Genomic DNA, 27,989 nt, shown 5'->3' on the forward strand with positions numbered 1-27,989 from the left:
CAGTGTGAGACAGAGGGTTAAATAGGGAAGACATAACTACATGATGGGAAACAGGTGTGACCAATTAAGACAAAACAAGTCGAACATAGATACATGGATCGGTAGCAGCTAGTACTCCGGTGACGATGAACGCCGAAGCCTGCCCGAGCAAAGAGGAGGGGCAGCCTCGGCTGAATCCGTGACAATATTTACAGTAAAACAAGTCCTATATCGACATAACCTGAAAGGCCGCTCAGCGAGGAAGAAGCCACTGCTCCAAAACCGCCATAAAAAAGCCAGACTACGGTTTGCAACTGCATATGGGGACAAAGATCTTACTTTTTGGAGAAATGTCCTCTGGTCTGATGAAACAAAAATAGAACTGTTTGGCCATAATGACATTGTTAGGTTTGGAGGAAAAAGGAGGGCTTGCAAGCCAAAGAACACCATCCCAACCATGAAGCACGGGGGTGGCAGGATCATGCTGTGGGGGTGCTTTGCTGCAGGAGGGACTGGTGCACTTCACAAAATAGATGGCATCATGAGGAAAGAAAATTATGTGGATATATTGAAGCAACATCTCAAGACATCAATCAGGATGTTAAAGCTTGGTCGTAAATGTGTCTTCCAAATGGACAATGACCCCAAGCATACTTCCAAAGTTGTGGCAAAATGGCTTAAGGACAACAAATTCAAGGTATTGGAGTGGCCATCACAAGGCCCTGACCTCAATCCTATAGAAAATTTGGAAGATAGAAGATTTGGGCAGATCTGAAAAAGCGTGTGCGAGCAAGGAGGCATACAAACCTGACTCAGTCACACCAGCTCTGTCAGGAGGAATTGGCCAGAATTCACCCAACTTATTGTGTGAAACTTGTGGAAGGCTACCCGAAACGTTTGAACCAAGTTAAACAATTTAAAGGCAATGCTACCAAATACTAATTGAGTGTATGTAAACTTCTGACCCACTGGGAATGTGATGAAAGAAATAAAAACTGAAATAAATCACTCTCTCTACTATTATTCTGACATTTCACATTCTTAAAAAAAAGTGGTGATCCTAACTGACCTAAGACAGGGAATTTTTTACTAGGATTAAATGTCAGGAATTGTGAAAAACTTAGTTTAAATGTAGTTGGCTAAGGTGTATGTAAACTTCCGACTTCACCTGTATATACACCTTAGCCAAATACATTTAAACTCAGTTTTTCACAATTCCTGACATTTAATCCTAGTAAAAATTCCCTTTCTTGGGTCAGTTAGGATTACCACTTTATTTTAAGAATGTGAAATGACAGAAGTGTATGTAAACTATCTATCTATACAGTATATCTACACCGTCCTGTATATCTGTCTATACAGTATATCTACACCGTCCTGTATATCTGTCTATACAGTATATCTACACCGTCCTGTATATCTGTCTATACAGTATATCTACACCGTCCTGTATATCTGTCTATACAGTATATCTACACTGTCCTGTATATCTATCTATACAGTATATCTACACTGTCCTGTATATCTGTCTATACAGTATATCTACACCGTCCTGTATATCTATCTATACAGTATATCTACACTGTCCTGTATATCTATATATACAGTATATCTACACTGTCCTGTATATCTATCTATACAGTATATCTACACCGTCCTGTATATCTATCTATACAGTATATCTACACTGTCCTGTATATCTATCTATACAGTATATCTACACTGTCCTGTATATCTATCTATACAGTATATCTACACTGTCCTGTATATCTATCTATACAGTATATCTACACTGTCCTGTATATCTATCTATACAGTATATCTACACTGTCCTGTATATCTATCTATACAGTATATCTACACCGTCCTGTATATCTATCTATACAGTATATCTACACTGTCCTGTATATCTATCTATACAGTATATCTACACCGTCCTGTATATCTATCTATACAGTATATCTACACCGTCCTGTATATCTATCTATACAGTATATCTACACTGTCCTGTATATCTATCTATACAGTATATCTACACCGTCCTGTATATCTATCTATACAGTATGTCTACACTGTCCTGTATATCTATCTATACAGTATATCTACACCGTCCTGTATATCTATCTATACAGTATATCTACACTGTCCTGTATATCTATCTATACAGTATATCTACACTGTCCTGTATATCTATCTATACAGTATATCTACACCGTCCTGTATATCTATCTATACAGTATATATACACCGTCCTGTATATCTATCTATACAGTATATCTACACTGTCCTGTATATCTATCTATACAGTATATCTACACCGTCCTGTATATTTATCTATACAGTATGTCTACACTGTCCTGTATATCTATCTATACAGTATATCTACACCGTCCTGTATATCTATCTATACAGTATATCTACACTGTCCTGTATATCTATCTATACAGTATATCTACACTGTCCTGTATATCTATCTATACAGTATATCTACACCGTCCTGTATATCTATCTATACAGTATATCTACACTGTCCTGTGCTTCAGAAGAATGTGTTTAGTTGTTTACCCAGTGTGTTGGTTTTAACTCTGATGTTTTTCTAGCTGCTGTGAGTCTGTGGTGCCAGGTGTGTGTGTGTGCGTGCGTGTGTGTGTGTGTGTGTGTGTGTGGTGTGTGTGTGTGTGTGTGTGGTGTGCGTGTGTGCGTGTGTGCGTGTGTGTGTGTGTGCGTGCGGTGTCTCTGAGTATCTTCAGCTGTGTCCCAGTCAGCTCTGGTATTTCTCTCACTCACTCTCCATTGGGGGATCACTGTTTTACATCAAAGACTGACAACTGAACTCTGTCGGTAGCTTACAATAGAAATCATGTTGAATCTGAATAAAAGCTGCAGAAAATGCATTGTTTTGATTTGTAAAGTAAATACTTTGCGATGGCTCTTCATCCCAGACCCCAGTGACCCCCCCAGACCCCATGACCCTCCCAGACCCCAGACCCCAGTGACCCCCCCAGACCCCAGTGACCCCAGACCCTAGTGACCCTTCCGAGACCCCAGTGACCCCAGACCCTAGTGACCCTTCCGAGACCCCAGTGACTCCCAGACCCTAGTGACCCCCGAGACCCCAGTGACTCCCAGACCCTAGTGACCCCCCGAGACCCCAGTGACTCCCAGACCCTTGTGACCCCCCCAGACCCTAGTGACCCCCCAGACCCCAGTGACCCCGCCAGACCCCAGTGACTCCCCCAGACCCAAGTGACCCCCCAGACCCCAGTGACCCCCCCAGAACCCAGTGACCCCCAGAACCTAGTGACCCCCCAGACCCCAGTGACCCCCAGACCCCAGTGACCCCCCAGACCCCAGTGACCCCCCAGACCCCAGTGACCCCCAGACCCTAGTGACCCCCCAGACCCCAGTGACCCCCCTGACCCCAGTGACCCCCCAGACCCCAGTGACCCCCCCAGACCTCAGTGACCCCCAGGCGTTTGGAAATTGCTCCCAAGGATGAACCAAACTTGTGGAGGTCTGCAAAAAAAATTCTGAGGTCTTGGCTGATTTCTTTTGATTTTCCCATGATGTCAAGCAAAGAGGCACAGAGTTTGAAGGTAGGCCTTGAAATACATCCACAGGTACCCTAGTGACCCCCAGACCCTAGTGACCCCCAGACCCCAGTGACCCCCCAGACCCCAGTGACCCCAGACCCTAGTGACCCCCCGAGACCCCAGTGACTCCCAGACCCTAGTGACCCCCCCAGACCCCAGTGACCCCCCAGACCCTATTGACCCCCCCAGACCCCAGTGACCCCCAGAACCTAGTGACCCCCCCAGACCCCAGTGACCCCCCAGACCCCAGTGACCCCCCCAGACCCCAGTGACCCTCCCAGACCCCAGTGACCCCCCAGACCCCAGTGACCCTCCCAGACCCCAGGGACCCCCCAGACCCCAGTGACCCCCCAGACCCCAGGGACCCCCAGACCCCAGTGACCCCCCAGACCCCAGTGACCCCCCAGACCCCAGTGACCCCCAGACCCCAGTGACCCCCCCAGACCCCAGTGACCCCCCCAGACCTCAGTGACCCCCAGGCGTTTGGAAATTGCTCCCAAGGATGAACCAGACTTGTGGAGGTCTGCAAAAAATTCTGAGGTCTTGGCTGATTTCTTTTGATTGTCCCATGATGTCAAGCAAAGAGGCACTGAGTTTGAAGGTAGGCCTTGAAATACATCCACAGGTACACCTCCAATTGACTCAAATGATGTCAATTAGCCTATTTTGAAGCTTCTAAAGCCATGTCATCATTTCCTGGAATTTTCCAAGCTGTTTAAAGGCACAGTCAACGTAGTGTATGTAAACCTCTGACCCACTGGAATTGTGATACAGTGAATTATAAGTGAAATAATCTGTCTGTAAACAATTGTTGGAAAAATTACTTGTGTCATGCACAAAGTAGATGTCCTAACCGACTTGCCAAAACGATAATTTGTTAACAAGAAATTTGTGGAGTGGTTGAAAATCCAGTTTTAATGACTCCATCCTAAGTGTATCTAAACTTCCGACTTCAACTGTATATCTATCTATACAGTATATCTACACTGTCCTGTGCTTCAGAAGAATGTGTTTAGTTGTTTACCCAGTGTGTTGGTTTTAACTCTGATGTTTTTCTAGCTGCTGTGAGTCTGTGGTGCCAGGTGTGTGTGTGTGTGTGTGTGTGTGTGAGTCTGTGGTGCCAGGTGTGTGTGTGTGCATGTGTGTGTGTGTGTGTGTGTGCATGTGTGTGTGTGTGTGTGTGTGTGTGTGTGTGTGTGTGTGTGTGTGTGTGCGTGCGGTGTCTCTGAGTATCTTCAGCTGTGTCCCAGTCAGCTCTGGTATTTCTCTCTCACTGTCCATTGGGGAATACTGTTTTACAGACAACTGAACTCTGTCGGTAGCTTACAATAGAAATCATGTTGAATCTGAATAAAAGCTGCAGAAAATGCATTGTTTTGATTTGTAAAGTAAATACTTTGCGATGGCTCATCATCCCAGACCCCAGTGACCCCCCCAGACCCCATGACCCTCCCAGACCCCAGTGACCCTCCCAGACCCCAGTGACCCCCCCAGACCCCAGACCCCAGTGACCCCCCAGACCCCAGTGACCCCCCCAGACCCCAGTGACCCCCCCAGACCCCAGTGACCCCCAGACCCCAGTGACCCCCAGACCCCAGTGACCCCCCAGACCCCAGTGACCCTCCCAGACCCCAGTGACCCCCCAGACCCCAGTGACCCCCAGACCCCAGTGACCCCATGACCCCCCAGACCCCAGTGTCCCCCCAGACCCCAGTGACCCCCCAGACCCCAGTGACCCCCAGACCCCAGTGACCCTCCCAGACCTCAGTGACCCCCCAGACCCCAGTGACCCCCAGACCCCAGTGACCCCCAGACCCCAGTGACCCCCAGACCCCAGTGACACCATGACCCCCCAGACCCCAGTGACCCCCCAGACCCCAGTGTCCCCCAGACCCCAGTGTCCCCCCCAGACCCCAGTGACCCCCCAGACCCCAGCGACCCTCCCAGACCCCAGTGACCCTCCCAGACCCCAGTGACCCCCCAGACCCCAGGGACCCCGCCAGACCCCAGTGACCCCCCAGACCCCAGTGACCCCCCAGACCCCAGTGACCCCCCCAGACCCCAGTGACCCCCAGACCCCAGACCCCAGTGACCCCCCAGACCCAGTGACCCCCAGACCCCAGTGACCCCCCCAGACCCCAGACCCCAGTGACCCCCCAGACCCCAGACCCCAGTGACCCCCCCAGACCCCAGTGACCCCCCCAGACCCCAGTGACCCCCAGACCCCAGACCCCAGTGACCCCCCAGACCCCAGTGACCCCCCAGACCCCAGTGACCCCCCAGACCCCAGACCCCAGTGACCCCCCCAGACCCCAGTGACCCCCCAGACCCCAGTGACCCCCCAGACCCCAGTGACCCCCCCAGACCCCAGTGACCCCCCAGACCCCAGTGACCCCCCCAGACCCCAGTGACCCCCCAGACCCCAGACCCCAGTGACCCCCCAGACCCCAGTGACCCCCAGACCCCAGTGACCCCCCAGACCCCAGACCCCAGTGACCCCCCAGACCCCAGACCCCAGTGACCCCCAGACCCCAGACCCCAGTGACCCCCCAGACCCCAGACCCCAGTGACCCCCAGACCCCAGTGACCCCCCAGACCCCCCAGACCCCAGTGACCCCCCAGACCCCAGTGACCCCCAGACCCCAGTGACCCCCCAGACCCCAGACCCCAGTGACCCCCCAGACCCCAGTGACCCCCAGACCCCAGTGACCCCCCAGACCCCCAGTGACCCCCCAGACCCCAGTGACCCCCAGACCCCAGTGACCCCCCAGACCCCAGTGACCCCCCAGACCCCAGACCCCAGGGACCCCCCAGACCCTCTACATTAAGTCAGTAATGTAAGGCTGTAACACAGACACCTGGCAATGGGTCATCCACCCCCTTTTCACACACACACACACACACACACACACACACACACACACACACACACACAGACACAGACACACATACAGCCACACACACAGACCTCCCTGGTCTCCTCACTTCTATGATCAGGCAATCACAGCAGCATGGTCTCTGTACTGAGTAGAAACAATGGGTAGTTGTCCACTCTCTTTAAAGAGGAACAATGGATCAATAACCTGTGTTTATCTGTTCCTCCTGGGTCCTGCTCTGCTCTTGGTCAACGGATCCTGTCTCTTCCCTGTAGAGTGGAGGTAAGACTGACTTTCTCATTCTGCTACGGAGCATTAGCAATATTCAGTCTTTCTTTCTCATTCTACTACGGAGCATTAGCAATATTCAGTCTATCTTTCTCATTCTGCTACGGAGCATTAGCAATATTCAGTCTATCTTTCTCATTCTGCTATGGAGCATTAGCAATATTCAGTCTTTCTTTCTCATTCTACTACGGAGCATTAGCAATATTCAGTCTATCTTTCTCATTCTGCTACGGAGCATTAGCAATATTCAGTCTTTCTTTCTTTTATGTAAAGAGCCACTCTTCAGGCCTCTTACCCTTATCTTATTCCTGGTGTTTCTGGGTGGTGTTTGAATGACCAGAATGTCTGATGTACAATACACTGTCTACTACTGAGGGCTCAGTGTAACAGCTCCTAATGTGACCATACAATGGGCTCCTAATGTGACCATACAATGGGCTCCTAATGTGACCATACAATGGTCTCCTAATGTGACCATACAATGGGCTCCTAATGTGACCATACAATGGTCTCCTAATGTGACCATACAATGGGCTCCTAATGTGACCATACAATGGTCTCCTAATGTGACCATACAATGGGCTCCTAATGTGACCATACAATGGGCTCCTAATGTGACCATACAATGGGCTCCTAATGTGACCATACAATGGGCTCCTAATGTGACCATACAATGGGCTCCTAATGTGACCATACAATGGGCTCCTAATGTGACCATACAATGGGCTCCTAATGTGACCATACAATGGGCTCCTAATGTGACCATACAATGGGCTCCTAATGTGACCATACAATGGGCTCCTAATGTGACCATACAATGGGCTCCTAATGTGACAATACAATGGGCTCCTAATGTGACCATACAATGGGCTCCTAATGTGACCATACAATGGGCTCCTAATGTGACCATACAATGGGCTCCTAATGTGACCATACAATGGTCTCCTAATGTGACCATACAATGGGCTCCTAATGTGACCATACAATGGTCTCCTAATGTGACCATACAATGGGCTCCTAATGTGACCATACAATGGTCTCCTAATGTGACCATACAATGGGCTCCTAATGTGACCATACAATGGTCTCCTAATGTGACCATACAATGGTCTCCTAATGTGACCGTACAATGGGCTCCTAATGTGACCGTACAATGGTCTCCTAATGTGACCGTACAATGGGCTCCTAATGTGACCATACAATGGGCTCCTAATGTGACCATACAATGGTCTCCTAATGTGACCATACAATGGGCTCCTAATATGACCATACAATGGGCTCCTAATGTGACCATACAATGGGCTCCTAATGTGACCATACAATGGGCTCCTAATGTGACCATACAATGGGCTCCTAATGTGACCATACAATGGGCTCCTAATGTGACCATACAATGGTCTCCTAATGTGACCATACAATGGTCTCCTAATGTGACCGTAATGTGTGTATGTGTGTGTGCTAGGGGGAATGCTTTCTCCGGGAATGAAAGCAGTGTGTTGCTTCCTCTGGACCCCATTCTGACAATAAACACTGGGGCTTTCTAAATACCTGTGTTGCTATACAAACATTGCTCCATGGCTATGCTAGGCCATATGGTGTGAGTTTGATGTGAACCACGATGAAACCATGACTCCATCAGTCATTATCTACATTACTACAGGGGTACACACACAGTCTACACATACTGCTTTACACTCACACTGCTTTACACTCACACTGCTTTACACTCACACTGCTTTACACTCACACTGCTTTACACACACACTGCTTTACACTCACACTGCTTTACACTCACACTGCTTTACACTCACACTGCTTTACACACACTGCTTTACACTCACACTGCTTTACACACACTGCTTTACACACTCACTGCTTTACACTCACACTGCTTTACACTCACTGCTTTACACACACTGCTTTACACACACTGATTTAAACTCACACTGCTATACACTCACACTGCTTTACACTCACACTGCTTTACACTCACTGCTTTACACTCACTGCTTTAGAACTCACTGCTTTAAACTCACACTGCTTTAAACTCATACTGCTTTACACACACTGCTTTACACACACCACTGCTTTACACTCACACTGCTTTACACTCACAGCTTTACACTCACACATCTTTACACTCACACTACTTTACACTCACTGCTTTACACTCACACATCTACTACTCACACTGCTTTACACTCACTGCTTTACACTCACACTGCTTTACACTTGCAGAAGTATTCACCCCCATTTTGTATTTTTCCTATTTTGTTGCCTTACATCCTTGAATTAATTTTTTTGGGGGTTGTATCATTTGATTTACACAACATGCCTACCACTTTGAAGATGCAAAATCTTTTTTATTGTGAAACAAACAAGAAATAAGACAAAAAAAACAGAACTTGAACGTGCATAACTATTCACCCCCCCACACCCCCCACTTCAACTGTGAGAGACGGAATCTAAAACAAAAATCCAGAAATTCATTTTGTATGATTTTTAAGTAATTAATTTGCATTTCATTGCATGACATAAGTATTTGATACATCAGAAAAGCAGAACTTAATATTTGGTACAGAAACCTTTGTTTGCAATTGCAGAGATCATACATTTCCTGTAGGTAATAATAATAATAATTAGTCATTTAGCAGACGCTCTTATCTAGAGCGACTTACATGAGCAATAAGGGTTAAGTGCCTTGCTCAAGGGCACATCAACAGATTTTTCACCTAGTCGGCTCTGGGATTAGAACCAGCGACCTTTCGGTTACTGGCACAACGCTCTTAACCACTAAGCTACCTGCCGCCCATAGGTCTTGACCAGGTTTGCACACACTGCAGCAGGGATTTTGGCCCACTCCTCCATACAGACCTTCTCCAGACCCTTCAGGTTTCGGGGCTGTCGCTTGGCAATACGGACTTTCAGCTCCCTCCAAAGATTTTCTATTGGGTTCAGGTCTGTAGACTGGCTAGGCCACTCCAGGACCTTGAGATGCTTCTTACGGAGCCACTCCTTAGTTGCCCTGGCTGTGTGTTTCCGGTCGTTGTCATGCTGGAAGACCCAGCCACGACCCATCTTCAATGCTCTTATTGAGGGAAGGAGGTTGTTGGCCAAGATCTCGCGATACATGGCCCCATCCATCCTCCCCTCAATACGGTGCAGTCGTCCTGTCCCCTTTGCAGAAAAGCATCCCCAAAGAATGATGTTTCCACCTCCATGCTTCTTCTTCCTCCAAACATGGCGAGTGGAGTTTAGACCAAAAAGCTCTATTTTTGTCTCATCAGACCACATGACCTTCTCCCATTCTTCCTCTGGGTCATCCAGATGGTCATTGGCAAACTTCAGACGGGCCTGGACATGTGCTGGCTTGAGCAGGGGGACATTTTAATCCATGACGGCGTAGTGTGTTACTAATGGTTTTCTTTGAGACTGTAGTCCCAGCTCTCTTCAGGTCATTGACCAGGTCCTGCAGTGTAGTTCTGGGCTGATCCCTCACCTTCCTCATGATCATTAATGCCCCACGAGGTGAGATCTTGCATGGAGTCCCAGACCGAGGGTGATTGACCGTCATCTTGAACTTCTTCCATTTTCTAATAATTGCACCAACAGTTGTTGCCTTCTCACCAAGCTGCTTGCCTATTGTCCTGTAGCCCATCCCAGCCTTGTGCAGGTCTACAATTGTATCCCTGATGTCCTTACACAGCTCTCTGGTCTTGACCATTGTGGAGAGGTTGGAGTCTGTTTGATTGAGTGTGTGGACAGGTGTCTTTTATACAGGTAACGAGTTCAAACAGGTGCAGTTAATACAGATAATGAGTTCGTCGGCAGGTACTGGGAAACTCGTCAGAATTGAAGGAATGATGGATGGCACTAAATACAGGGAAATTCTTCAGGGAAACCTGTTTCAGTCTTCCATAGATTTGAGACTGGCACGGAGGTTCACCTTCCAGCAGGACAATGACCCTAAGCATATTGCTAAAGCAACACTCGAGTGGTTTAAGGGGAAACATTTAAATGTCATGGAATGGCCTAGTCAAAGCCCAGACCTCAATCTAATTTAGAATCTGTGGTATGACTTAAAGATTGCTGTACACCAGTGGAACCCATCCAACTTGAAGGAGCTGGAGCAGTTTTGCCTTGAAGAATGGGCCAAAATCCCAGTGGCTAGATGTGCCAAGCTTATAGAGACATACCCCAAGAGACTTGCAGCTGTAATTGCTGCAAAGGGTGGCTCTTCAATCTTCAAAGTGGTAAATCAAATGATGCAAACCCTCCAAAATATCAATTTTAATTCCAGGTTGTAAGGCAACAAATTAGGAAAAATGCCAAGGGGTGTGAATATTTTAGCAAGCCACTGTATATTCTAAATATGTTTCCTATAGGTTGTGTTCTCTACATGTTGCAGGCTTTATAAGGGCAGTGCAGGGTATTGCAATGTGTACCGTGGTGACGTGTGTCGGGGGGTGTTGCGGAGCGATGCGCTGGTCTTCTTTAACTCCTCCCTCAACAACCCGGAGGACACACAGGAGTTCCTGGCTCAGAGCGCCTGGGCGGAGCTCGACGGACTGGGCATGCTCTGTAGCCCTGCTGCCCACTCCCTGCTCTGTCATCTCTCCTTCCAGGACTGCAACCCTTCTGGCCTGGGACCTGCTCCTAAACCAGTCTGCAGGTAACCCTTCTGACCTGGGACCTGCTCCTAAACCAATCTGCAGGTAACCCTAACCCCTCTGACCTGGGACCTGCTCCTAAACCAATCTGCAGGTAACCCTAACCCCTCTGACCTGAGACCTGCTCCTAAACCAATCTGCAGGTAACCCTAACCCCTCTGACCTGGGACCTGCTCCTAAACCAGTCTGCAGGTAACCCTCTGACCTGGGACCTGCTCCTAAACCAATCTGCAGGTAACCCCTCTGACCTGGGACCTGCTCTTAAAGAAATCTGTAGGTAAAGTAGGGTGGTGACTTACAGTATAGCATGCATATAGTAGGGTAATTGGGTTTGCGGTCCTCTAGCCCAGGGGTTTTCACACTGGGGTCAGCGGACCCCTAGTACTAAAGGGGACCATGGTTACTATTATAATATTTTAATAATTTTTTGGGGGGGAAAATATGCCAAATATAAAGTACCAGTCAAAAGTTTGGACACACCTACTCATTCAAGGGTTTTTCTTTATTTTTTACTATTTTCTACATTGTAGAATAATAGTGAAGACATCTAAACTATGAAATAATACATATGGAATCATGTATTAACCAAAAAAGTGTTAAACAAATCAAAATATATTTTATATTTGAGATTCTTCAAATAGCCACCCTTTGCCTTGATGACAGCTTTGCACACTCTTGGCATTCTCTCAACCAGCTGCACCTGGAATGCTTTTCCGACAGTCTTGAAGGAGTTCCCACATATGCTGAGCACTTGTTGGCTGCTTTTCCTTCACTCTGCGGTCCAACTCATCCCAAACCATCTCAATTGGGTTGAGGTCTGGTGATTGTGGAGGCCAGGTCATCTGATGCAGCACTCCATCACTCTCCTTCTTGGTCAAATAGCCCTTACACAGCCTGGAGGTGTGTTGGGTCATTGTCCTGTTGAAAAACAAATGATAGTCCCACTAAGCCCAAACCAGATGGGATGGCGTATCGCTGCAGAATGCTGTGGTAGCCATGCTGGTTAAGTGTGCCTTGAATTCTAAATAAATCACCAACAATGTCACCAGCAAAGCACCACCACACCATCACACCTCCTCCTCCATGCATCACGGTGGGAACCACACATGCGGAGATCATCCGTTCACCTACTCTGCGTCTCACAAAGACACGGCGGTTGGAACCAAAAATCTCAAATTTGGACTCATCAGACCAAAGGACAGATTTCCACCTATCTAATGTCCATTGCTCATGTTTCTTGGCCCAAGCAAGTCTCTTCTTCTTATTGGTGTCCTTTAGTAGTGGTTTCTTTGCAGCAATTAGACCATGAAGGTCTGATTCACACAGTCTCCTCTGAACAGTTGATGTTGAGATGTGTGTGTTGCTTGAACTCTGTGAAGCATTTATTTGGGCTGCAATCTGAGGTGCAGTTAACTCTAGTGTCCAAACTTTTGACTGGTACTTTATATAATATTTTTTATGTGAAAAATATATATTTTTATAAATATCACAGAATACCATCGTGGATACCATTGTTATGTCTCTGCGTTCAGTATGAAGTTAGAGTTAGTTTCACGAGCCAATTGTAACTAGCATTAGCGCAATAGAAAAATACAAATAAAAAGTGCATTCAGGGCACATGCGCATTGGTTTTGTTATTATGTTTCAGCAGAGGAACACAGCGTTGGCAAAATGCATAGAATTGCAGGAAATTTGCTTTAAAACTGCAATATTGTCTCTCAGCTCCATGTCAAACTGTGTAGAATTGCTGGAAATTAGCTTCAAATCTGCAACATTTTCTCTCAGCTCAATGGAAACATTTTCTCTCTGCCGCCAAGATAGCCTATTAGCTAGAAAGGTATGTTAGAGTTTACACTTCCTCTTCCAATGAACTGTAATTAAATAATGAAACTGTCTAACAAATGTATTCATTTTAAAATGGCTTAAATGGTCCTCTGTAGCTCAATTGCTAGAGCATGGCGCTTGTAACGCCAGGGTAGTGGGTTCGATCCCCGGGACCACCCATACGTAAAAATGTATGCGCACATGACTGTAAGTCGCTTTGGATAAAAGCGTCTGCTAAATGGCATATTATTATTATTATTATTATTATTCTACATTCACCTGATGATAAGATAAGACATGATTATTTTTTTGCGAACATACGATGGGGGTTCCTGGGTGGCCTGGACAGGGGTGCCTGGGCAAGAGACGTTTGAAAAACCCCTGCTCTAGCCACAGCCAACACTGACAATAATGTTGGATGACGTTTCTCTACTTCATCATGCAACCAGTGATGTGGATGCAATCCAGCACTCTTGGTAACTAACTGGTTACAAGTCATTTAGTACGGGGTAATTAATAAAGGATCTAACAAAGGGATGAGCCCAAGTTGGATGATGTCAGTGTTGGCAGCAGTCAATCAAATAACGTGTGTGTTGTCTTCCAGGATTAAATACTAAATTTCAGTGTGTGTGTGTGGTTTTCTAGTGTTGAATTCAGTGTGTGTGTGTAGTTTTCTACTGTTGAATTCCGTGTGTGTGTGTGGTTTTCTAGTGTTGAATTCAGTGTGTGTGTGGTTTTCTAGTGTTGAATTCCGTGTGTGTGTGTGGTTTTCTAGTGTTGAATTCAGTGTGTGTGTGTAGTTTTCTAGTGTTGAATTCAGTGTGTGTGTGTAGTTTTCTACTGTTGAATTCAGTGTGTGTGTGTAGTTTTCTAGTGTTGAATTCCGTGTGTGTGTGTAGTTTTCTAGTGTTGAATTCAGTGTGTGTGTGTAGTTTTCTAGTGTTGAATTCAGTGTGTGTGTGTAGTTTTCTACTGTTGAATTCAGTGTGTGTGTGTAGTTTTCTAGTGTTGAATTCCGTGTGTGTGTGTAGTTTTCTAGTGTTGAATTCAGTGTGTGTGTAGTTTTCTAGTGTTGAATTCAGTGTGTGTGTGTAGTTTTCTACTGTTGAATTCAGTGTGTGTGTGTAGTTTTCTACTGTTGAATTCAGTGTGTGTGTGTAGTTTTCTAGTGTTGAATTCAGTGTGTGTGTGTAGTTTTCTACTGTTGAATTCAGTGTGTGTGTGTAGTTTTCTAGTGTTGAATTCAGTGTGTGTGTGTTGTTTTCTAGTGTTGAATTCAGTGTGTGTGTGTAGTTTTCTAGTGTTGAATTCAGTGTGTGTGTGTAGTTTTCTACTGTTGAATTCAGTGTGTGTGTGTAGTTTTCTAGTGTTGAATTCAGTGTGTGTGTGTTGTTTTCTAGTGTTGAATTCAGTGTGTGTGTGTAGTTTTCTAGTGTTGAATTCCGTGTGTGTGTGTAGTTTTCTAGTGTTGAATTCAGTGTGTGTGTGTAGTTTTCTAGTGTTGAATTCCGTGTGTGTGTGTAGTTTTCTAGTGTTGAATTCAGTGTGTGTGTGTTGTTTTCTAGTGTTGAATTCAGTGTGTGTGTGTAGTTTTCTAGTGTTGAATTCCGTGTGTGTGTGTAGTTTTCTAGTGTTGAATTCAGTATGTGTGTGTAGTTTTCTAGTGTTGAATTCCGTGTGTGTGTGTAGTTTTCTAGTGTTGAATTCAGTGTGTGTGTGTAGTTTTCTAGTGTTGAATTCAGTGTGTGTGTGTAGTTTTCTACTGTTGAATTCAGTGTGTGTGTGCAGTTTTCTAGTGTTGAATTCAGTGTGTGTGTGTAGTTTTCTAGTGTTGAATTCAGTGTGTGTGTGTAGTTTTCTACTGTTGAATTCAGTGTGTGTGTGTAGTTTTCTAGTGTTGAATTCAGTGTGTGTGTGTTGTTCTCTAGTGTTGAATTCAGTGTGTGTGTGTTGTGTCCCAGGGAGCATTGTTTGGCGGTGAAGGAGCTCTACTGTCATAAGGAGTGGCTCCTGATGGAAGGGAACTCCCGTAAAGCCCTGATGGAAGGGAACTCCCGTAAAGCCCTGATGGAAGGGAACTCCCGTAAAGCCCTGTACTCCTCTGGCTCCTCCGGCCTCTCTATCTCCATGCCCGACTGTATGGCCCTGCCTTCTCTACACACACAGCCAGGAGCCTGCACACTCCTACCCTTCGTCGGTAAGAGACTCTGAAAACACCATGCTATGTCTCAAATGGCACACTACTCCCTATGTAGTGCACTACTTTTGACCAGGGCCCATAAGGTTAGGATTAGGTCCTATAGGGTTAGGGTTAGGTCCTATAAGGTTAGGGTTAGGTCCTATAGGGTTAGGGTTAGGTCCTATAGGGTTAGGTCCTCTAGGGTTAGGGTTAGGGTCCTATAGGGTTAGGGTTAGGTCCTATAGGGTTATGGTTAGGTCCTCTAGGGATTGGGTTAGGGTCCTATAGGGTTAGGGTTAGGTCCTATAGGGTTAGGTCTTATAGGGTTAGGGTTAGGGTTAGGTCCTATAGGGTTAGGGTTAGGGTTAGGTCCTATAGGGTTAGGGTTAGGGTTAGGTACTATAGGGTTAGGGTTAGGTCCTATAGGGTTAGGGTTAGGTCCTATAGGGTTAGGTCCTATAGGGTTAGGGTTAGGTCCTATAGGGTTAGGGTTAGGTCCTATAGGGTTAGGGCCCATAGGGTTAGGTCCTATAGGGTTAGGTCCTATAGGGTTAGGGTTAGGTCCTTTAGGGTTAGGGTCCTATAGGGTTAGGGTTAGGTCCTATAGGGTTAGGTCCTAAAGGGTTAGGGTTAGGTCCTATAGGGTTAGGGTTAGGTCCTATAGGGTTAGGGTTAGGTCCTATAGGGTTAGGGTTAGGGTCCTATAGGATTAGATCCTATAGGGTTAGGTCCTATAGGGTTAGGGTCCTATAGGGTTAGGGTTAGGGTCCTATAGGGTTAGGGTTAGGGTCCTATAGGGTTAGGTCCTATAGGGATAGAGTTAGGTCCTATAGGGTTAGGGTTAGGGTCCAATAGGATTAGATCCTATAGGGTTAGGTCCTATAGGGTTAGGGTTAGGGTCCTATAGGGTTAGGGTTAGGGTCCTATAGGATTAGGTCCTATAGGGTTAGGTAATATGGGTTAGGGTCCTATAGGGTTAGGGTTAGGGTCCTATAGGGTTAGGGTTAGGTCCTATAGGGTTAGGGTTAGGGTCCTATAGGGATTAGGTCCTATAGGGTTAGGTCCTATAGGGTTAGGGTCCTATAGGGTTAGGGGTTAGTGTCCTATAGGGTTAGGGTTAGGTCCTATAGGGTTGAGGGTTAGGTCCTATAGGGTTAGGGGTTAGGTCCTATAGGGTTAGGGTTAGGTCCTATAGGGTTAGGGTTAGGGTTAGGTCCTATAGGGTTAAGGTTAGGGTCCTATAGGGTTAGGGTTAGGTCCTATAGGGTTAGGGTTATGGTTAGGTCCTATAGGGTTAGGGTTAGGGTCCTATAGGGTTAGGTCCTATAGGGTTAGGGTTAGGTCCTATAGGGTTAGGGTTAGGGTCCTATAGGATTAGGTCCTATAGGGTTAGGGTTAGGGTTCTATAGGGTTAGGTTTAGGGTTATATAGGGTTAGGGTTAGGGTCCTATAGGGTTAGGGTTAGGTCCTATAGGGTTAGGGTTAGGGTTCTATAGGGTTAGGGTTAGGGTCCTATAGGGTTAGGGTTAGGTCCTATAGGGTTAGGGTTAGGTCCAATAGGGTTAGGGTTAGGGTCCTATAGGGTTAGGTCCTATAGGGTTAGGTCCTATAGGGTTAGGGTTAGGTCCTATAGGGTTAGGGTTAGGTCCTATAGGGTTAGGGGTTAGGGTCCTATAAGGTTAGGGTTAGGTCCTATAGGGTTAGGGTTAGGTCCTATAGGGTTAGGGTTAGGTCCTATAGGGTTAGGGTAAGGTCCTATAGGGTTAGGTTAGGTCCTATAGGGTTAGGGGTTAGGTCAAAATAGGGTTAGGGTTAGGATCCTATAGGGTTAGGGTTAGGTCCTATAGGGTTAGGGTTAGGGTCCTATAGGGTTAGGGTTAGGTCCTATAGGGTTAGGGTTAGGGTCCTTTAGGGTTAGGGTCCTATAGGGTTAGGGTTATGTCCTATAGGGTTAGGATTAGGTCCTATAGGGTTAGGGTTAGGTCCTATAGGGTTAGGGTTAGGTCCTATAGGGTTAGGGGGTTAGGGTCCTATAGGGTTAGGGTTAGGTCCTATAGGGTTGGGTTAGGGTCCTATAGGGTTAGGGGTTAGGTCCTATAGGTTAGGGTTATGTCCTGTAGGGTTAGGGTTAGGTCCTATAGGGTTAGGGTTAGGTCCTATAGGGTTAGGGTTAGGTCCTATAAGGTTAGGGGTTAGGGTCCTATAGGGTTAGGGTTATGTCCTATAGGGTTAGGGTTAGGGTCCTATAGGGTTAGGGTTAGGTCCTATAGGGTTAGGGTTAGGTCCTTTAGGGTTAGGTCCTATAGGGTTAGGGGTTAGGGTCCTATAGGGTTAGGGTTAGGTCCTATAGGGTTAGGGTTAGGGTCCTATGGGTTAGGGTTAGGGTCCTATAGGGTTAGGGTTATGTCCTATAGGGTTAGGGTTAGGTCCTATAGGGTTAGGGTTAGGTCCTATAGGGTTAGGGTTAGGTCCTATAGGGTTAGGGTTAGGGTCCTATAGGGTTAGGGTCCTATAGGGTTAGGGTTATGTCCTATAGGGTTAGGGTTAGGTACTATAGGGTTAGGGTTAGGGTCCTATAGGTTAGGGTTAGGTCCTATAGGGTTAGGGTTAGGTCCTATAGGGTTAGGGTTAGGTCCTATAGGGTTAGGTTAGGTCCTATAGGGTTAGGGTTAGGTCCTATAGGGTTAGGGTTAGGTCCTATAGGGTTAGGGGTTAGGTCCTATAGGGTTAGGGTCCTATAGGGTTAGGTCCTATAGGGTTAGGGTTAGGTCCTATAGGGTTAGGTTAGGTCCTATAGGGTTAGGGTTAGGTCCTATAGGGTTAGGGGTTAGGTCCTATAGGGTTAGGGTTAGGTCCTATAGGGTTAGGGGTTAGGGTCCTATAGGGTTAGGGTTAGGGTCCTATAGGGTTGGGTCCTATAGGGATAGAGTTAGGTCCTATAGGGTTAGGGGGTTAGGGTCCAATAGGATTAGATCCTATAGGGTTAGGTCCTATAGGGTTAGGTCCTATAGGGTTAGGGTTAGGGTCCTATAGGGTTAGGGTTAGGGTCCTATAGGATTAGGTCCTATAGGGTTAGGTCCTATAGGGTTAGGGTCCTATAGGGTTAGGGTTAGGGTCCTATAGGGTTAGGGTTAGGTCCTATAGGGTTAGGGTTAGGGTCCTATAGGATTAGGTCCTATAGGGTTAGGTCCTATAGGGTTAGGGTCCTATAGGGTTAGGGTTAGTGTCCTATAGGGTTAGGGTTAGGTCCTATAGGGTTAGGGTTAGGTCCTATAGGGTTAGGGTTAGGTCCTATAGGGTTAGGGTTAGGTCCTATAGGGTTAGGGTTAGGGTTAGGTCCTATAGGGTTAAGGTTAGGGTCCTATAGGGTTAGGGTTAGGTCCTATAGGGTATTGTTATGGTTAGGTCCTATAGGGTTAGGGTTAGGGTCCTATAGGGTTAGGTCCTATAGGGTTAGGGTTAGGTCCTATAGGGTTAGGGTTAGGGTCCTATAGGATTAGGTCCTATAGGGTTAGGGTTAGGGTTCTATAGGGTTAGGTCTAGGGTTCTATAGGGTTAGGGTTAGGGTCCTATAGGGTTAGGGTTAGGTCCTATAGGGTTAGGGTTAGGGTTCTATAGGGTTAGGGTTAGGGTCCTATAGGGTTAGGGTTAGGTCCAATAGGGTTAGGGTTAGGGTCCTATAGGGTTAGGTCCTATAGGGTTAGGTCCTATAGGGTTAGGGTTAGGTCCTATAGGGTTAGGCAGGTAGCTTAGTGGGTAAGAGCGTTGTGCCAGTAACCGAAAGGTCGCTGGTTCTAATCCCCGAGCCGACTAGGTGAAAAATCTGTCGATGTGCCCTTAAGCAAGGCACTTAACCCTAATTGCTCATGTAAGTCGCTCTGGATAAGAGCGTCTGCTAAGTGACTAAAATGTAAATGTAAAAAATGTTAGGTTAGGTCCTATAGGGTTAGGGTTAGGGTCCTATAGGGTTAGGGTTAGGTCCTATAGGGTTAGGGTTAGGTCCTATAGGGTTAGGGTTAGGGTCCTATAGGGTTAGGGTTAGGGTCCTATAGGGTTAGGTCCTATAGGGTTAGGTCCTATAGGGTTAGGGTTAGGTCCTATAGGGTTAGGGTTAGGTCCTATAGGGTTAGGGTTAGGGTCCTATAGGGTTAGGGTTAGGTCCTATAGGGTTAGGGTTAGGGTCCTATAGGGTTAGGGTTAGGTCCTATAGGGTTAGGGGTTAGGTCCTATAGGGTTAGGGTTAGGTCCTATAGGGTTAGGGTTAGGTCAAAATAGGGGTTAGGGTTAGGATCCTATAGGGTTAGGGTTAGGTCCTATAGGGTTAGGGTTAGGGTCCTATAGGGTTAGGGTTAGGTCCTATAGGGTTAGGGTTAGGGTCCTTTAGGGTTAGGGTCCTATAGGGTTAGGGTTATGTCCTATAGGGTTAGGATTAGGTCCTATAGGGTTAGGGTTAGGTCCTATAGGGTTAGGGTTAGGTCCTATAGGGTTAGGGTTAGGGTCCTATAGGGTTAGGGTTAGGTCCTATAGGGTTAGGGTTAGGGTCCTATAGGGTTAGGGTTAGGGTCCTATAGGGTTAGGGTTATGTCCTGTAGGGTTAGGGTTAGGTCCTATAGGGTTAGGGTTAGGTCCTATAGGGTTAGGGTTAGGTCCTATAAGGTTAGGGTTAGGGTCCTATAGGGTTAGGGTTATGTCCTATAGGGTTAGGGTTAGGTCCTATAGGGTTAGGGTTAGGTCCTATAGGGTTAGGGTTAGGTCCTTTAGGGTTAGGTCCTATAGGGTTAGGGTTAGGGTCCTATAGGGTTAGGGTTAGGTCCTATAGGGTTAGGGGTTAGGGTCCTATAGGGTTAGGGTTAGGGTCCTATAGGGTTAGGGTTATGTCCTATAGGGTTAGGGTTAGGTCCTATAGGGTTAGGGTTAGGTCCTATAGGGTTAGGGTTAGGTCCTATAGGGTTAGGGTTAGGGTCCTATAGGGTTAGGGTCCTATAGGGTTAGGGTTATGTCCTATAGGGTTAGGGTTAGGTCCTATAGGGTTAGGGTTAGGGTCCTATAGGGTTAGGGTTAGGTCCTATAGGGTTAGGGTTAGGTCCTATAGGGTTAGGGTTAGGTCCTATAGGGTTAGGGTTAGGTCCTATAGGGTTAGGGTTAGGTCCTATAGGGTTAGGGTTAGGTCCTATAGGGTTAGGGTTAGGTCCTATAGGGTTAGGGTCCTATAGGGTTAGGTCCTATAGGGTTAGGGTTAGGTCCTATAGGGTTAGGGTTAGGTCCTATAGGGTTAGGGTTAGGTCCTATAGGGTTAGGGTTAGGTCCTATAGGGTTAGGGTTAGGTCCTATAGGGTTAGGGTTAGGGTCCTATAGGGTTAGGGTTAGGGTCCTATAGGGTTAGGTCCTATAGGGATAGAGTTAGGTCCTATAGGGTTAGGGTTAGGGTCCAATAGGATTAGATCCTATAGGGTTAGGTCCTATAGGGTTAGGTCCTATAGGGTTAGGGTTAGGGTCCTATAGGGTTAGGGTTAGGGTCCTATAGGATTAGGTCCTATAGGGTTAGGTCCTATAGGGTTAGGGTCCTATAGGGTTAGGGTTAGGGTCCTATAGGGTTAGGGTTAGGTCCTATAGGGTTAGGGTTAGTGTCCTATAGGATTAGGTCCTATAGGGTTAGGTCCTATAGGGTTAGGGTCCTATAGGGTTAGGGTTAGTGTCCTATAGGGTTAGGGTTAGGTCCTATAGGGTTAGGGTTAGGTCCTATAGGGTTAGGGTTAGGTCCTATAGGGTTAGGGTTAGGGTTAGGTCCTATAGGGTTAAGGTTAGGGTCCTATAGGGTTAGGGTTAGGTCCTATAGGGTTAGGGTTAGGTCCTATAGGGTTAGGGTTATGGTTAGGTCCTATAGGGTTAGGGTTAGGGTCCTATAGGGTTAGGTCCTATAGGGTTAGGGTTAGGTCCTATAGGGTTAGGGTTAGGGTCCTATAGGATTAGGTCCTATAGGGTTAGGGTTAGGTTCTATAGGGTTAGGTCTAGGTTCTATAGGGTTAGGGTTAGGGTCCTATAGGGTTAGGGTTAGGTCCTATAGGGTTAGGGTTAGGGTTCTATAGGGTTAGGGTTAGGGTCCTATAGGGTTAGGGTTAGGTCCTATAGGGTTAGGGTTAGGTCCAATAGGGTTAGGGTTAGGGTCCTATAGGGTTAGGTCCTATAGGGTTAGGTCCTATAGGGTTAGGGTTAGGTCCTATAGGGTTAGGGTTAGGTCCTATAGGGTTAGGGTTAGGGTCCTATAGGGTTAGGGTTAGGTCCTATAGGGTTAGGGTTAGGGTCCTATAGGGTTAGGGTTAGGTCCTATAGGGTTAGGGTTAGGTCCTATAGGGTTAGGGTTAGGGTCCTATAGGGTTAGGGTTAGGTCCAATAGGGTTAGGGTTAGGATCCTATAGGGTTAGGGTTAGGTCCTATAGGGTTAGGGTTAGGTCCTATAGGGTTAGGGTTAGGGTCCTATAGGGTTAGGGTTAGGTCCTATAGGGTTAGGGTTAGGGTCCTATAGGGTTAGGTTAGGTCCTATAGGGTTAGGGTTAGGTCCTATAGGGTTAGGGTTAGGTCCTATAGGGTTAGGGTTAGGGTCCTATAGGGTTAGGGTTAGGTCCTATAGGGTTAGGGTTAGGTCCTATAGGGTTAGGGGGTTAGGGTCCTATAGGGTTAGGGTTAGGTCCTATAGGGTTAGGTTAGGTCCTATAGGGTTAGGGTTAGGTCCTATAGGGTTAGGGTTAGGGTCCTATAGGGTTAGGGTTAGGTCCTATAGGGTTAGGGTTAGGTCCTATAGGGTTAGGGTTAGGTCCTATAGGGTTAGGGTTAGGTCCTATAGGGTTGGGTTAGGTCCTATAGGTTAGGGTTAGGTCCTATGGGTTAGGGTTAGGTCCTATAGGGTTAGGGGTTAGGTCCTATAGGGTTAGGGTTAGGGTCCTATAGGGTTAGGTTGGGTCCTATAGGGTTAGGGTTAGGTCCTATAGGGTTAGGGTTAGGTCCTATAGGGTTAGGGTTAGGTCCTATAGGGTTAGGGTTAGGGTCCTATAGGGTTAGGGGTTAGGTCCTATGGGGTTAGGGTTAGGTCCTATAGGGTTAGGGTTAGGGTCCTATAGGGTTAGGGTTAGGTCCTATAGGGTTAGGGTTAGGTCCTATAGGGTCTAGGGGTTAGGTCCTATAGGGTTAGGGTTAGGTCCTATAGGGTTAGGGTTAGGGTCCTATAGGGTTAGGTTAGGTCCTATAGGGTTAGGGTTAGGTCCTATAGGGTTAGGTTAGGTCCTATAGGGTTAGGTTAGGTCCAAGGGTTAGGTTAGGTCCTATAGGGTTAGGGTTAGGTCCTATAGGTTAGGGTTAGGTCCTATAGGGTTAGGTTAGGTCCTATAGGGTTAGGGTTAGGGTTAGGGTTGGTCCTATAGGTTAGGTTAGGTCCTATAGGGTTAGGGTTAGGTCCTATATGGTTAGGTTAGGTCCTATAGGGTTAGGGGGTTAGGTCCTATGGGTTAGGTCCTATAGGGTTAGGGTTAGGTCCTATAGGGTTAGGGTTAGGTCCTATAGGGTTAGGTCCTATAGGGTTAGGGTTAGGTCCTATAGGGTTGGGGTTAGGTCCTATAGGGTTAGGGCTTAGGTTAGGCCATAGGGTTAGGTTAGGTCCTATAGGGTTAGGGTTAGGTCCTATAGGGTTAGGTTAGGTCCTATAGGTTAGGTTAGGTCCTATAGGTTGGGTTAGGTCCTATAGGGTTAGGGTTAGGCCATAGGGTAGGGTTAGTCTAGAGGTCCTATAGGGATAGAGTTAGGTCCTATAGGGTTAGGGTTAGGGTCCAATAGATTAGATCCTATAGGTAGGTCTAGGTAGGTCCTATAGGTTAGGGTTAGGGTCCTATAGGTTAGGGTTGAGGGTCCTATAGGATTAGGTCCTATGGGTTAGGTCCTTTTAGGGGTCCTATAGGTTAGGGGGTCTATAGGGTTAGGTTAGGTCCTATAGGGTTAGGGTTAGGGTCCTATAGGGTTAGGTCCTAGGGTTAGGTCCTATAGGTTAGGGTCCTATAGGGTTAGGTTAGTGTGTCCTATAGGGTTAGGTTAGGTCCTATAGGGTTAGGGTTAGGTCCTATAGGTTAGGGTTAGGTCCTATAGGGTTAGGGTTAGGTCCTATAGGGTTAGGGTTGGGGTTAGGTTAGGTCCTATAGGGTTAGGTTAGGGTCCTATAGGGTTAGGTTAGGTCCATAGGGTATTGTTATGGTTAGGTCCTAAGGGTTAGGGTTAGGTCCTATATGGTTAGGTCCTATAGGGTTAGGGTTAGGTCCTATAGGGTTAGGGTTAGGTCCTATGGATTAGGTCCTATAGGGTTAGGGTTAGGGTTCTATAGGGTTAGGTCTAGGTTCTATAGGGTTAGGTTAGGTCCTATAGGGTTAGGGTTGGGTCCTATAGGGTTAGGTTAGGGTTCTATAGGGTTGGGGTTAGGTCCAATAGGTGTAGGGTTAGGGTCCTATAGGGTTAGGTCCTATAGGGTTAGGTCCTATAGGTTAGGTTAGGTCCTATAGGGTAGGCTAGCTTAGTGGGTAAGAGCGTTGTGCCAGTAACCGAAAGGTCGCTGGTTCTAATCCCCGAGCCGACTAGGTGAAAAATCTGTCGATGTGCCCTTAAGCAAGGCACTTAACCCTAATTGCTCATGTATGTCGCTCTGGATAAGAGCGTCTGCTAAGTGACTAAAATGTAAATGTAAAAAATGTTAGGGTTAGGTCCTATAGGGTTAGGGTTAGGGTCCTATAGGGTTAGGGTTAGGTCCTATAGGGTTAGGTTAGGTCCTATAGGGTTAGGGTTAGGGGTCCTATAGGGTTAGGGTTAGGGTCCTATAGGGTTAGGTCCTAGGGTTAGGTCCTATAGGGTTAGGTTAGGTCCTATAGGGTTAGGGTTAGGTTCCTAGGGTTAGGGTTAGGGTCCTAGGTTAGGGTTAGGTCCTATAGGTTGGGTTAGGGTCCTATAGGGTTAGGGTTAGGTCCTATAGGGTTAGGGTTAGGTCCTATAGGTTAGGGTTAGGTCCTATAGGGTTAGGTTAGGTCAAAATAGGGTTAGGGTTAGGATCCTATAGGGTTAGGGTTAGGTCCTATAGGGTTAGGGGTTAGGGTCCTATGGGGTTAGGGTTAGGTCCTATAGGTTAGGGTTAGGGTCCTTTAGGGTTAGGGTCCTATAGGGTTAGGTTATGTCCTATAGGGTTAGGATTAGGTCCTATAGGGTTAGGGTTAGGTCCTATAGGGTTAGGGTTAGGTCCTATAGGATTAGGGTTAGGTCCTATAGGGTTAGGGTTAGGTCCTAAGGGTTAGGGTTAGGTCCTATAGGGTTAGGGTTAGGGTCCTATAGGGTTAGGGTTATGTCCTGTAGGGTTAGGGTTAGGTCCTATAGGGTTAGGGTTAGGGGTCCTATAGGTTAGGGTTAGGTCCTATAAGGTTAGGGTTAGGGTCCTATAGGGTTAGGGTTATGTCCTATAGGGGTTAGGGTTAGGTCCTATAGGGTTAGGGTTAGGTCCTATAGGGTTAGGGTTAGGTCCTTTAGGTTAGGTCCTATAGGGTTAGGGTTAGGGTCCTATAGGGTTGGGGTTAGGTCCTATAGGGTTAGGGTTAGGGTCCTATAGGGTTAGGGTTAGGGTCCTATAGGGTTAGGGTTATGTCCTATAGGTTAGGGTTAGGTCCTATAGGGTTAGGGTTAGGTCCTATAGGTTAGGGTTAGGTCCATAGGGTTAGGGTTAGGGTCCTATAGGGTTAGGGTCCTATAGGGTTAGGGTTATGTCCTATAGGGTTAGGGTTAGTCCTATAGGGTTAGGGTTAGGGTCCTATAGGGTTAGGTCCTATAGGGTTAGGTCCTATAGGGTTAGGTTAGGTCCTATAGGGTTAGGGTTAGGTCCTATAGGGTTAGGGTTAGGTCCTATAGGGTTAGGTTAGGTCCTATAGGTTAGGGTTAGGGTCCTATAGGTTAGGTTAGGTTAGGTTAGGGTTAGTCCTATAGGGTTAGGGTTAGGTCCTATAGGGTTAGGGTTAGGGATCCTATAGGGTTAGGTTAGGTCCAATAGGGTTAGGGTTAGGTCCTATAGGGTTAGGGTTAGGTCCTATAGGGTTAGGGTTAGGGTCCTATAGGGTTAGGGTTAGGTCCTATAGGTTAGGGTTAGGGTCCTATGGGGTTAGGGTTAGGTCCTATAGGGTTAGGGTTAGGTCCTATAGGGTTAGGGTTAGGTCCTATAGGGTTAGGGTTAGGGTCCTATAGGGTTAGGGGTTAGGTCCTATAGGGTTAGGGTTATGTCCTATAGGGTTAGGGGTTGGTCCTATAGGGTTAGGGTTAGGTCCTATAGGGTTAGGGTTAGGTCCTATAAGGTTAGGGTTAGGTCCTATAGGGTTAGGGTTAGGTCCTATAGGGTTAGGGGTTAGGTCCTATAGGGTTAGGGTTAGGTCCTATAGGGTTAGGTTAGGTCCTGTTAGGGTTAGGTCCTATAGGGTTAGGGGTTAGGGTCCTATAGGGTTAGGGGTTAGGTCCTATAGGGTTAGGGTTAGGTCCTATAGGGTTAGGTTAGGGTCCTATAGGGTTAGGGTTATGTCCTATAGGGTTAGGGTTAGGTCCTATAGGGTTAGGGTTAGGTCCTATAGGGTTAGGGTTAGGTCCTATAGGGTTAGGGGTTAGGGTCCTATAGGGTTAGGGTCCTATAGGGTTGGGTTATGTCCTATAGGGTTAGGGTTAGGTCCTAGAGGTTAGGGTTAGGTCCTCAGAGGGTTAGGGTTAGGTCCTATAGGGTTAGGGTTAGGTCCTATAGGGTTAGGGTTAGGTCCTATAGGGTTAGGGTTAGGTCCTATAGGGTTAGGGTTAGGTCCTATAGGGGTTAGGGTTAGGTCCTATAGGGTTAGGGTTAGGTCCTATAGGGTTAGGGTTAGGTCCTATAGGGTTAGGGTTAGGTCCTATAGGGTTAGGGTTAGGTCCTATAGGGTTAGGGTTAGGTCCTATAGGGTTAGGGTTAGGTCCTATAGGGTTAGGGTTAGGGTCCTATAGGGTTAGGTCCTATAGGGATAGAGTTAGGTCCTATAGGGTTAGGGTTAGGGTCCAATAGGATTAGATCCATGGGGTTAGGTCCTATAGGGTTAGGTCCTATAGGTTAGGGGTTAGGGTCCTATAGGGTTAGGGGTTAGGTCCTATAGGATTAGGTCCTATAGGGGTTAGGTCCTATAGGGTTAGGGTCCTATAGGGTTAGGGTTAGGGGTCCTATAGGGTTAGGGTTAGGTCCTATAGGGTTAGGGGTTAGTGTCCTATAGGATTAGGTCCTATAGGGTTAGGTCCTATAGGGTTAGGGTCCTATAGGGTTAGGGTTAGTGTCCTATAGGGTTAGGGTTAGGTCCTATAGGGTTAGGGTTAGGGTTAGGTCCTATAGGGTTAAGGTTAGGGTCCTATAGGGTTAGGGTTAGGTCCTATAGGGTTAGGGTTAGGTCCTATAGGGTTAGGGTTATGGTTAGGTCCTATAGGGTTAGGGTTAGGGTCCTATAGGGTTAGGTCCTATAGGGTTAGGGTTAGGTCCTATAGGGTTAGGGGTTAGGGTCCTATAGGATTAGGTCCTATAGGGTTAGGGTTAGGGTTCTATAGGTTAGGTCTAGGGTTCTATAGGGTTGGGGTTAGGGTCCTATAGGGTTAGGGTTAGGTCCTATAGGGTTAGGGTTAGGGTTCTATAGGGTTAGGGGTTAGGGTCCTATAGGGGTTGGGGTTAGGTCCTATAGGGTTAGGGTTAGGTCCAATAGGGTTAGGGTTAGGGTCCTATAGGGTTAGGTCCTATGGGGTTAGGTCCTATAGGGTTGGGGGTTAGGTCCTATAGGGTTAGGGTTAGGTCCTATAGGGTTGAGGTTAGGGTCCTATAGGGTTAGGGTTAGGTCCTATAGGGTTAGGGTTAGGGTCCTATAGGGTTAGGGTTAGGTCCTATAGGGTTAGGGTTAGGTCCTATAGGGTTAGGGTTAGGGTCCTATAGGGTTAGGGTTAGGTCAAAATAGGGTTAGGGTTAGGATCCTATAGGGTTAGGGTTAGGTCCTATAGGGTTAGGGTTAGGGTCCTATAGGGTTAGGGTTGGTCCTATAGGGTTAGGTCCTATGGGTTAGGGTTAGGGTCCTTAGGGTTAGGTCCTATAGGGTTAGGGTTATGTCCTAAGGGGTTAGGATTAGGTCCTATAGGGTTAGGGGTTAGGTCCTATAGGGTTAGGGGTTAGGTCCTATAGGGTTAGGGGTTAGGGTCCTATAGGGTTAGGGTTAGGTCCTATAGGGTTAGGGGTTAGGGTCCTATAGGGTTAGGGGTTAGGTCCTATAGGGTTAGGGGTTAGGGTCCTATAGGTTAGGGTTAGGTCCTATAGGGTTAGGGTCCTATAGGGTTAGGGTTAGGGTCCTATAGGGTTAGGTTATGTCCTGTAGGGTTAGGGTTAGGTCCTATAGGGTTAGGGTTAGGTCCTATAGGGTTAGGGTTAGGTCCTATAAGGTTAGGGTTAGGGTCCTATAGGGTTAGGGTTATGTCCTATAGGGTTAGGGTTAGGTCCTATAGGGTTAGGGTTAGGTCCTATAGGGTTAGGGTTAGG

General features: G+C 46.9%; 1 protein-coding gene across 1 annotated transcript in view; it reads left to right on the forward strand.

Annotated features, from left to right (window-relative positions):
* LOC123491595 (muscle, skeletal receptor tyrosine protein kinase-like) overlaps window positions 1–27,989 on the forward strand; it is an 83,036-nt gene that overhangs the window by 26,861 nt on the left and 28,186 nt on the right. The window contains exons 7-10 of the mRNA XM_045222750.1: window positions 6,724–6,730; window positions 11,145–11,408; window positions 15,192–15,276; window positions 15,352–15,427. Coding sequence (XP_045078685.1) covers window positions 6,724–6,730; window positions 11,145–11,408; window positions 15,192–15,276; window positions 15,352–15,427 — 432 coding nt within the window. The remainder of the gene's footprint in view (window positions 1–6,723; window positions 6,731–11,144; window positions 11,409–15,191; window positions 15,277–15,351; window positions 15,428–27,989) is intronic.

This window comes from Coregonus clupeaformis, chromosome 9, assembly GCF_020615455.1.
Source record: "Coregonus clupeaformis isolate EN_2021a chromosome 9, ASM2061545v1, whole genome shotgun sequence".
Taxonomy (NCBI): Eukaryota; Metazoa; Chordata; class Actinopteri; order Salmoniformes; family Salmonidae; genus Coregonus; species Coregonus clupeaformis.